The sequence below is a fragment of the Trachymyrmex cornetzi genome, unplaced genomic scaffold, assembly GCF_001594075.2.
Source record: "Trachymyrmex cornetzi isolate Tcor2-1 unplaced genomic scaffold, Tcor1.1 scaffold1383, whole genome shotgun sequence".
Taxonomy (NCBI): Eukaryota; Metazoa; Arthropoda; class Insecta; order Hymenoptera; family Formicidae; genus Trachymyrmex; species Trachymyrmex cornetzi.
Genome location: NW_017295964.1, coordinates 34,324 through 46,385, shown reverse-complemented (window position 1 = coordinate 46,385; position 12,062 = coordinate 34,324). Strand labels below are relative to the sequence as shown.

The 12,062-nt window shown below is 29.7% G+C and overlaps 2 protein-coding genes and 1 long non-coding RNA gene across 5 annotated transcripts in view; 2 read left to right on the top strand and 1 right to left on the bottom strand.

Moving 5' to 3' along the window:
• Window positions 1-1,124, top strand: part of LOC108771057 (major facilitator superfamily domain-containing protein 6-like) — a 5,485-nt gene extending 4,361 nt beyond the window's left edge. The window contains exons 7-9 of the mRNA XM_018522948.1: window positions 308-553; window positions 784-927; window positions 1,009-1,124. Of these exons, the coding sequence (XP_018378450.1) occupies window positions 308-553; window positions 784-927; window positions 1,009-1,124 (506 nt within the window). The remainder of the gene's footprint in view (window positions 1-307; window positions 554-783; window positions 928-1,008) is intronic.
• Window positions 1,125-2,394: 1,270 nt separating this feature from the next.
• LOC108771060 (uncharacterized) lies at window positions 2,395-4,791 on the bottom strand. The gene is made up of 3 exons (XR_001940629.1): window positions 4,743-4,791; window positions 3,343-3,457; window positions 2,395-2,519 (listed from the first exon to the last, which is right to left on the bottom strand). It is a non-coding gene; the product is annotated as an uncharacterized LOC108771060 (long non-coding RNA).
• LOC108771059 (major facilitator superfamily domain-containing protein 6) lies at window positions 4,296-9,668 on the top strand. 3 transcript variants are annotated; one of them, XM_018522951.1, is made up of 10 exons: window positions 4,296-4,611; window positions 5,051-5,204; window positions 6,063-6,364; window positions 7,712-8,048; window positions 8,239-8,429; window positions 8,543-8,679; window positions 8,787-8,902; window positions 8,998-9,243; window positions 9,369-9,515; window positions 9,601-9,668. In XM_018522951.1, the coding sequence occupies exons 2-10, from the start codon at window positions 5,147-5,149 to the stop codon at window positions 9,666-9,668; spliced, it is 1,602 nt and encodes a 533-aa protein (XP_018378453.1). In that variant the 5' UTR covers window positions 4,296-4,611; window positions 5,051-5,146. The 3 variants fall into 3 exon arrangements, with proteins under 3 accessions (XP_018378453.1, XP_018378454.1, XP_018378455.1); XM_018522952.1 differs by lacking the exon at window positions 4,296-4,611 and adding an exon at window positions 4,668-4,699; XM_018522953.1 differs by lacking the exon at window positions 4,296-4,611 and adding an exon at window positions 4,729-4,797.
• The last annotated feature ends 2,394 nt before the right edge of the window (window positions 9,669-12,062 follow it).

Genomic DNA, 12,062 nt, shown 5'->3' with positions numbered 1-12,062 from the left:
CTTTGTATTTATGTTTTTGAAGTTGTATTTTTACCTTTTGTTTAAGAAATATTGTCTAAAAACAAAGTGGTATGTCGGTATCGGTGACCTTCCTCTACCTTTTTAATTATTTTTAATGTTTTCACATTACTATTATTATTTCTATTACACTAAAAAGTAATTTCATAAAAGAAAAAAGGATGTATGAACATGTATGGACATATTTCATATATAATTATATATATTTATAAATATTTATGCGTGTTTATGTATGTTTATACATATTCATGCATGAAAAATTTTTTACCGGGAATATTTTGAATTCAAGGCAAAATATTGGAAAAGTTTGGATATGATTACACACTTACATTTTGCTTTTTATGCTATGCGTTGAGGATGGCATTATTATCTCTAGTGCCAACGCCATGGCACGTACTTTTGATAGAAGTTATTTTGCAAGGACCGTCATTGGCGCTTCTTTATGCAACAATAGTAACGTATGCAAGCATAATATCACCACCTGGTACATCAGCTACTGTTCAAGCAATTGCGACTGGCACGAAGGATGGCCTTGGTACGCTCTGTTATGTAAATAGATATCAAGAATCATTTCACAATAAAAGAAGTTTGGACAAGTAATATAAATCCCAGTACAGATATAAATGTTATCTAACATATACATAAATATACATCGTTTCACATTTGTTATGTAGCAGATTATATTTATGATTTGCTGGAGTGTATCTATAAATTTTTTTATAAATATTTAACGATTTATTATGTATAATGTTGCAATATCTTTAGGATATGCGATTGGTAGTTTCTTAGGTGGCTTCCTATTCAGAAAAATTGGTGGTCGAAGAACTCTAAGAATATATTCAGGACTTGCAACACTTTCTGCATTAGTTTATATTATATCATATACTTTATACATAAAACGTACATCAGGTAAGGAATCAAGTAATTCGATTTGCTAAACTGTAATTTTTTCTGACTATGAAAATATGAAAAACTTCCTTTTTATTACAGATACACGAAATAATGTTGAATGGAAAGAACATGATGATGCGCAAAGAGAATATATTATAGATGAAAAGTGTTTACATGTATCTTCTTACAAACATGTTTCATATGTACCTTCTTAATAAATATAATATATTATGAAAATTTTTATAATTTATATACCTATGTTATGTTATGATATAAGAACTTGATGCAAATCACACATTACAAATACATGAATAATACGAAGATATACATGTTATACATAATAAATATATTAATCTTTACTCAATTCACTATATATGTAGTGAAGGTTATTTAAGATTTATTAAGGATAAACACACACGCACGCACGCACGCATCATTGCTTGATTATGTTTTGTTATATTCGTGAAATATAACATGAAATAACGGGATATAAAGAATAAAAATCTATTTTTCTTGTAAATAGTAAGAAAAAATATTGCTGAAAACATTTTTATCTTATATATTAATAAAAGGGTGAATGGAACATATTTTCAATATATTAAATTAACAGAAGAATAAAAAAAAAAACATTAAATTTAGATCTATTTTAACTAAATTTTTAGTGATAACTTTTTAAACAATTGTATAAACAAATTTTTATTAAAATATGATTTGTATTATATTTTGATACTATTAAACGATAACAATATTAAATTGATATTGCAAATAATCTATTAGATTAAATAATCATCGATAATGATATAGATTTCTAGTCTTTTTATCAATATTATGATAATTATAATATATTATATAAAGAATAATATATAAAACATGTAGAGCACAATTCAAAATAAATTGTGGAAGCTAGATTAGTGGAAATGTCATCACTTCTGGAGAGCATCGTTATCTTATTTTTATCAACGGTACCATTTTAAATGTAAAATTATTTTCAATGTAAAATTATTCTTTGTCAATGTCATCACATATAGCTGTGTAGCTGCAACTTTTAGAATAAAATATAGAGTTGAATTATTAATATTATTATAATAATTTAAAATTATTTGACAATTCTAAACGATAAACGGTAAACTAACAGTATAGGCAAATTATTATTTATATTTTATCAAACTTTATTATAAAAGTTTAACAATTGGAAATATGTCACACTATATATATATGTCCTCAAAGAGTTTACAAGGCCTAAAAGTGCATCATTTACATAATGATTGAGATAACGGTAAATAATATAGGTAATGATATATGTAATTTTAGGTAACGGTCACGTTTTCCTTAATGACGTCTAATAGACCAAAAAAAAGTGATATGTAATATCTAAATAAATATGTGAAATGTAGGCAATTGAGAGCAAATACAGTTAGATTTAGCGTACATATATTTCATAACTCAATGATCAGTTTATAACATTTATTATTAATACGAACGTTTCGACTTCTTTTTAAGTCATCTTCAGCATATCTATCTAGTTTTTAATTAAATTGTTTCATTACTTGGTGGGTTGAGATGATTGACAGTTTCAGTATTGAAAATAACCTCCTTAATCAGCTGTGTGACTGTTAAGATCCAACATACCAAGTATAACATTGTAAGAACGCCATAATGATGATACAAATTTAATAAGATTTATAAAATTTATTTTAGAATATTGCGTTAATTCTTTGCCACAATTCAATTGTTAAATCAAAATTTTGATATCTTTACGTTTATATGTAATATCGTCTCTTTTAACATCATTTTGTTTGGAGTATTGCAGTGTTTAATATATAGAATTGGTAAATTTATGATTTTTTATGACGAATATAACGCCAAGCCAAATTAGTGAGAGAAATGTAATTTTTATGTAATTTTATCGTTATCATTCTTATCTAAGGTTGCAATGTACAAGACGTTGTATTATCGTCAGAATTTTGTAATCTCATCAGATCTTTTTTAGCAATTCACAGTTAGAATTGATTTTATTACAATGTAATTTTTTATAATAATTATTTTTATTGGTATTCTTGTAAGCAATACACTGCAAAGTCAATTGAATCCAAAGTTAATAAAATTAATATCTTATCACTCGTTCCCATACAACACACTTTATCCGAGAAACTCCTAGGAACATTCTTAAAACGTTTAAAAAACATAGGGACGTCCCTTAGAGGTCCGTGCTGTATGGAAACGAATGGTAAAATATTTATCTTATATCAATTTTCCTCGCGATAAGTCAGGGGCGGACGATGGAGGCCATGGGAGCCTTTCTTTTTTCTTAAAAATATTTATAGTAAAATTATATTACTTTTAATATTTCTGAAATGCTTAATCACAATTTTAATATTCCAAAAATATTTTTTAATTTAAGAAATTCCTAGATTCTTACAGCTTAAGACTTACTGCTTTATTGTAGACATCACATTTGATGAAATATTCGTCTTATCAATTTTCCTCGCGATAAATCAAGAGTGGATTCACGATAGGAGCTATGGCTCCCATCTTGGATGTCTTCTTTCTTAAAAATATTTATAGCAAAATGTCATGTTACTTTTAATATTTCTGAAATGCTTAATCACAATTTTGATATTCCAAAAATATTTTTTAATTTAATAAACTCCTAGTATTCTTACGACTTAAGGTTTACTGCTCTATTGTAGACATCGCATTATGCAGCTTTATGCAAAAGTCTATGCTGCTGTTCTTATTTTCCGTTTTCTTTTGTAACGCGTAAAAATAAGGACCAAAAGGTATAGAAACTATAATATGGACATTTTCTTTTTTTTTATTTTTTTAAATATTAATTTTTTAATTTTGTTGATACATGATGTTGGAGAAAATTTGCAACTCAATAACATACAAATCCGCCAATACCCTCCGAAATACCTTGAGAAGTTTCTGAATCCGTCCCTGCGATGAAGTACAACGCGGTAATTGAATGATTTATTAGATTCGTATGCGTGTCGCGTATACATTGGAGCTGTGAGTGTTTTATCAAAATAATGTTTTGCGTAACAATCAGTGTGATCCGGTTTCATGTGAATGCAAGATTAACTTTAATTTCGGCTCCAATATTCTTTATACACATATTCTTTATATTTTTTTAATTCTAAAAGCTATGCCAGAATCTACTGATAATTTTAAAGTGGCTAAAATAAATTAATGTCAACAGCAGTACACTGAGAAAAAAATGTTCATTTAACAAAATTAATTTAGTTTGTCTTTATTTCTTTTATTGGAGAAATGTTTAACTATATAAATATAATATATTTAAATACATACATTCTCCACCGAGAAAGTAATAAAGATAAATTAAATTAATTTAATTTAATAAACAATTTTTCTCAATGGTCAGCATATTCAGCAGCTTTTTAGTTGCACTCGCTACTTTCTCCTCGTGTATCTCCCAGCTTCTCGTTTCTGTTCCGTCGAAACCTGAATGCGCTGCTTATTCTTACGTATCTCGTTTTGTAAGTGTAGAAAGTGTAGTTGCATATCTAAAACTGACACATCAATCCGACACACAAATACAGTTGCGCGTGTTTGTCGTTCCGACATTGAAACCATATCGTTAAGTATACGGCCTATCAAACGATTAAGAGGCTTACTATACAAACGAAACATTGTCGGAGTAAGAACCTGACACCGAATTATAGATAGCCTAAATATACGGTGAGTTAATCGACGGTTTCTCTTGCTCGAGAGAATAAGTGACGAAATCCCATGAAATGAACGGTGAACGAGTGAGAACTTGTCGCGGGTACCTTAATTATTAAAAACCTTTGAACTTGCTTGAAACGTACATTGACTTTTAATACAGCGTGCGGATGATGCTCTCGACGTAGCCATTTTGGAATCGTATAAAGTTCGTATACTTTGAACGTATTTTTGACAAGTAATACTTCGAGATTATCGATATATTGTAGTCGATCGAGATAATTTACATTCAAATGCGTGTATAGCACTGAAGATAGCTTTTATGAGAAAATATTAAATATAATGTTTTATATGAATGTATATTATGATTGTAATATATATATATATATTTGGAAAATATTTTTTGCGTGTTATTTTTAAGTCTGTTATTAAATTTAATGTTATTAATTTGCAGCATGTGGCCAATTTAAACATACGAAAATGCCAAAGCAGTGAAATACGAAATTTGCTGAGGTTATCAATACCTGCCTATATTTATAAAACATAAATCATGAAAATTAATTATATACAATTGCCCATAAAGGCGCATTATTTTTTTTTTATGGCCGGTGAGTAGTCAGAAAATATGTAATATCTCAGATATTTCATATTTTAAAATTTTATTTACTTTTAAGATCCTCTTTTATTTTTTATACGATACATTTTATGAAAAATATATAAACATAAAAATAATTGTAACATACTGTCATTAAAAGTGATAAAAATATACTTTAATTTAAAAAGTGATAAAAACGTACTTGGTTTATATTTAAGAAAACAATTATATAAGTGTACTCTCTAGAAACAATGTATCCTTATCACGTAAAAAACTATAGTTACATATTACATATATATTACTATACGAAAGTATTAGAAAATAGGTTGTTAACAATTTATAATAAAAAATATATATTATTACACAGTGAAAAACATTTTGTATTTTTGTTTAAAAATACCACTTAAAACTTTGTTAAATTTTTCTGTTGAATTTTTAACATATTCAAGTTTTAATTTTACGTAATGTAATTATGTTATTTATACCTATATTTCTAGTTAAACTGATATTCAACATTTCTTGAGTATCAAAATAATACAATTGTATAAGTGAACAAATAATAGAAAATTAATATATTTTTAAATGCAAAAATTTTAAGATAAATAAATAAAATACATGTCAATTTAACATAAATGTTAATTTTAGTAAAAAAATATGTTTTCATAATGTGCTTACAAATTGTGCCAGTGTTACATTTTTCGTGTTATATTTTTTATATAATATGTGTGATACTTTCTAACATATTCATCTTGTGCTAAATTAACACAAAAATTTGAGTGAATCTTTTGATATACGTATATTTTTAACCCAAATTTTCTAACTGTGTAAGTGTAATTCATAAATGTCATTACAATTATTACTTTTATTTTAGCTATGGGTCCTATTTTGCCATTTCTGCCAGTTTACGGCAAGCAACTCGGAGTTTCACCATTAATTATGGGTAGCATCACAGCAATTTTACCTATTTTATTTCTTATCGCGAAACCAACATTTGGCTTCATCATGGACTATTTCCGCACTAAAAGAAAATTAATATTTATAGCGCTACTTGCTGTAACAAGTAGTTGCTATATTTTGATGTACTTTTTACCGGTTGTGCCCGGTCCATTCTTACTAGGTCATCAGTTTCAAAATGTTTCCTGTGCATCTTTATCGCCTTGCAATATGGACTATGTAATTTTTAATTTTTTGCACATTTTTCGAATAATAATATTTCTAAAACAATTGTTTAAAAACTAATTTTTACGAGAATTTGTGAGTTAGTACTTATTATTAAGTGTACAACTTTGCTTATGCCGTTTTCCTATAGATGGCTTTAGCGATAAGTGATGGTCGAAATAAATAGATCATAGACGTCATACAACAAACTTGGGCATTTGTCAACATAATCCCACAGAAACATTAGTCAATTTGTGTCTGCATACTTATGGTGAGACCGCTATTAGTGAAAGAACGTGTCATGAGTGGTTTCAACGCTTCAAAAACGGTGATTTTGACGTCGAAGACCGGCATAGCGTCTTCATGGAAGAGAAAAGGTTTTCGAAGATGCAGAATTGGAGGCATTATTTGATCAAGACTCGTGTCAAAGAATCAAGAAAAATTGGCACGATCATTGGGAGTGACTCAACAAGCCATTTCAAAACGCCTCAAAGTCATGGGAATGATTCAGAAGCAAGGAAATTGGGTGCCATACTAGTTGAAGCTGAGAGATATTGAACGGCGTTTGTTTGCTTGTGAACAGCTGCTTGAAAGGCAAAGACGGAAGGGATTTCTGCATCCCATTGTGACTGGGAACGAAAAATGGGTTCATTACGATAACCCCAAGTGCAGAAAATCATGGGGAGTTCCCGGCCATGCTTCCACGTCGACGGGCAAACCGCATATTCACGGCTCCAAGGTCATGCTCTGTATTGTGGGACCAGCTCGACGTAGTGTATTATGAGCTGTTAAAACCGACTGAAACAGGCGATTGGTATCGAACGCAATTGATGCGTTTGAGCTAAGCATTGAAAGACAAACGGCCGCAATATAACGAGAGACACGATAAAGTGATTTTGCAGCATGACAATGCTCGATCCGATGTTGTGAAAGTGGTCAAGACATACTTGGAAACGTTGAAATGGGAAGTCCTACCCCACCCGCCGTATTCTCCAGACGTTGCTCCCTCTGACTATAACTTGTTTCGATCAATGGCACACGGCCAGGCTGACCAGCACTTCCGGTCTTATGAAAAAGTAAAAAATTGGATCGATTCGTGGATCGCCTGAAAAGCTGACCTGTTTTTTCGACGCAGGATTCGTACGCTGCCCGAAAGATGGGAGAAAATAGTGACCAGCGATGGACAATGCTTTGAATCATAAATGTATAACCAGTTTTTTACAATAAAGCCTCGAATTTCGAAAAAAAACGGCGGAAGCAAAGTTGTACACCTAATAAATCTTTAAAAATATTTGTATATTAATGTGCTTTCATATATAAGCAATATATTTAAAAATTTTTTTGTTTTTTTTTTCTTTTAAGCATGCAGTGGAATCATGTAACAGTACGAAAGACACTACATGTCATTGGATATGCAAGGATGTGAATTTTTCTACAAGATTGTCTTTTCATGCAATTAAAAAGCAAACAGTTATTTCACCGAATACAACATGTTTATTAAATATTAATGAGACATCATCGTGTCAAGAAAATATAATAAAGAATTATAATTGTAATGTTACTTGCGATAATTTTGAAGATAGTCATTGTTTATATGCATCCATTACTTTTTGGGGATTCGTACTCTTAATGTCTCTTGGTAATATAGGATTTAATGTTTCTAATAGTTTAAGCGATGCAATTTGCTTTGACGTATTGGGTAAGTGATTTATAAAATTATATTTTAGTGCTATGTAGAATATAAAAATGCCCACGTAGATATAATATAACTTCAATTTTTTATGATGTACAGTTTAATATTTGTACATTAATTTAAATTTTAATATTAACTCAATTTTATGTAATAATTTAAGTAAAAAAGAAACATTTTTCTCAATATCTCTTTTCAGGTGAAGGTGGACAAATGGGATATGGTAGACAGCGAGTATGGGGCACAATCGGTTTCGGTATAGCAGCATTTGTGGCTGGTTACACAGTAGACTTGTGGTCTCAAGAAGAAACCTACAAAACTTATACACCGGCGTTTCTTCTTGTATTCGTATTTACTTCTATCGATTTGATCTGTTGCAGAAAGTTGGAGGTAATTATATTAAAAATTAAGAAGAAAGAAATTTTTTTAAAATGGACATAATATATGTAATAGACAGTTTTCTTCTTAATATTTTCATCTTACATTGTATATTCTAATTACAGCTGCCGCTTATGTCAAGGTCACCAAATATACTGAAAGATATATGGACTCTTTTGAAATTGAAACCTATTGTTATATTTCTATGTTTTACTATCTTTGCGGGTATCTTTGATAGTTTTATAATTTACTTTTTGTTCTGGTAAATCTTTGTTTCCATTAACATGCATTCTCTTTTATATTTATTTATCGTAGAATTTCGAAATTTAATTAAATCAAATTATATTCAGTACAATTTATTGTGTTTAGGTATTTGGAAGATCTTGCCATAGCGACTGGTTATATGAGTGAAATTAAATTGATAGAAGGTCTAATCGTAGCCGCAGAAACTCTCGGTGGCGAGATAATATTCTTCTCTTTGTCCGGTAAATTATTTCTGTCATCAGTTCGTGATATATAAAGCATTCGCGTAAATAAAGATATCGTTGTACCTAATATAATGTTGAATCTTCTTTTTTAGGTAAAATACTGAAGAAGTTTGGATACGGTTACACTTTTACATTTTGTTTTGTATGCTATGCATTACGGCTGGGATTAATATCTCTTGCTCCAACGCCATGGTGGGTACTTCCCGTGGAATTTTTTATGCAGGGCCCATCATATGCACTTTGTTATACAACAATAGTAGCATATGCGAGTGCAATATCACCACCCGGCACATCAGCTACTGTTCAAGGGATTGTAGCAGGGATGGATGACGGTTTAGGTGAATTAATTTCCTTTTCCGGTTTTTAAGAATCATTTTGTAATAGAAAAATCACACAAATAATATAAACGTAAATTTTTTCACAATCAAAGTTCATTATCGTTGAAGTATTACAATATTTTCAGGTTACGCACTTGGCAGTTTGATTGGAGGTATTTTATATAAAAAATTTGGTGGTCCAATAACTTTTAAAATATTTTCAATACTTGCAGTATTTTCTGCATTTATGTATTTCATTCTTTATACTTCGTACTTAAAGTGTAAAACATCAGGTAAGGGATTACATTAATTTCAACTGCAAAATATGAAAATTTTTTCAGAATATTATAAAGAAGGAATTTCTTTTTTTTATTTTAGACACACAAAATAATGTTGAATGGAGGAAACCTGACGATGCACAGAGACACTGTGTTGTAGCAGAATGATGCCCATTGTATATATTTATATATATAAATAATAATAAAATAATAATAAAAGTTATAAATAATAATAAAATCTAATATTTTAATTTTATATCTATATATTATATATATGTATAATATACATATATTGAATGCAAAAGTATTCGTACAGAGAAAATATTTTATAAAAAAACTTTATTTTTAAAAAGTAAATATTATTCAGCGAGAAAATGAGTCATCGAATTAATATTGAATAGATATCGATACGATGATTTCAACACCAATTTGACATCATTTCGACGTTTCATTGACTATCATTTCTTGTTGGGTAATTAACAATTTATTTATAAAGAATGAAGTAGACTGTATGTTTCTTAAAATTATTTATTAATTACATATACCAAAAAGATGTGTATTAATTGTAGAAAATATATCATCTGAAAAATAAGCAAAAATGAAAAATTATATTGTTTAGATGCTCAAAAAGTATTCGTACAGTCGAGAAATTTAGTTTCTAAAATCAGGAATATTAAGATATTTTCATATAACGTTATTAAATTTTTCTTTATGTTTTATGTTTCAGTATTCCAAATATAGTATATTATACATTGAATTTACTCCTAATATATTTAAATATAGTCTATTAAATAAAGTCGATTATATGAGAAGTGGGTTGAAGGTTGATATTTTAATTATATATACCATTTGTACACATATTGTATTGCACATATACACAAATATTAAAAAAAATGAATTATTCATGTAATACTCACAATTATAACCAGTTTTTTCCCTATTAATATAAATAATATAATAAACTTATCATAAATTATTTACATAAATATTAAAAGATTGATAAAAATATGTAGCGGCCGGAACTCTGCTTAAAAATGATTGTAATGCATAGAACTCTGTTAGAACCAACGAGAACTGCCGTTAGAACCGATATATATAGTCAGCACGTCACATTTTCTACAAGTGTCGTGCTGGACTCAGGTATTAAAAAATTGAAAAAAAATATATAATGGCCGAAACTCTGCTTAAAAATGATTGTAATGCATAGAACTCTGCTAGGACTAACAAAAATTTCTGCTAAAACTGCCATATGCAGGCAGCACGACACTTTTTTTTTCAAGTGTTATGCTATTTTCTATATATATAAGATGTATATAAATTGTTAAATTTTGGTATTTTGTTTTGAAACTGCATATTTTAGTAGATTTTTAGCAGAACTGTCGGGAACTGTTGATAAAAGTGCAAATATTTATCATTTTCTCGTACTTTAGAGGAAAACTGACGTGCCAGATTCGCGGAATTAGCACGCCATATTTTCAATTTTGTTTTTTCATATTAAAAGTGCAAAACTATTTTTTATTTTTAGGTAGAACTGTAGAACTATGAAAAATGCTACCGAAACTGTTTTAATTTTTTTGATATCGATAGAATGTCGTGCTAGCTTCACAGATCCCGAAGCTTATTTGTTTATGTTAGAACAGAATGTATTCATTGTACAAAATTGTCAATTAATGTTTATTTTCTATAAATAAGACTTTTTTAAATAAAAAATTTCCTTGTACGAATACTTTTTGCTCTCACTGTGTATATATATACTATATATGTATATATACGAGGGTCGTCTGAAAAGTTTTGAGCCTAACATAGAAACAAGTAATTTTTCGGTCAAATTCAATTTTATTTTTTCACATAGTCTCCTTTTAAGTCGATCCATTTTTTTCCAGCGATGCTCCCACCCCTTTAATCCATTCAAATAATACTGAGCGTTTTGCTTTGCAAAATAGGCGTCTACGGATGCGATGACCTCCTCGTTCGATGAAAATTTCTGTCCTCCGAGCCAAACTTTCAGCCTAGGAAACAGAAAAAAGTCGCTTGGGGCCAGATCTGGTGAATACGGTGGATGGTCAATTAATTCGAACCGCAATTCGTGAATTTTTGCCATAGCGACCGCCGAAGTGTGAGAGTGTGTTATCTTGATGAAACAGCACTTTCTTCTTTTTCAAATGCGGTCGTTTTTTTCAATTTCTGCTTTCAGCTTGTCAAGCAATGATGCGTAGTATGTCTCTGTTATTGTTTTACCTTTTTCAAGATAGTCGATCAACACAATTCCATGACTGTCCCAAAAAACAGTCGCCATCACTTTTCCCGCCGATAAAACCGTCTTCGCTTTCTTCGGAGCAGGTTCGCAGTCCACTGTTTTGATTGTTCTTTCAGGAGTGAAGTGGTGGACCCAAGTTTCATCAACCGTTATTAATCGACGCAAAAAATCCGACTCGTTTCGCTTAAACCGCTCTAACAGGACCTTAGAAATGTTCATTCGAATTCGTTTTTGATCCAGAGTGAGCAAGCGCGGCACCCAACGCGCGGTTAACTTACGCATGCCTAATTCTTCAGTCAATATAT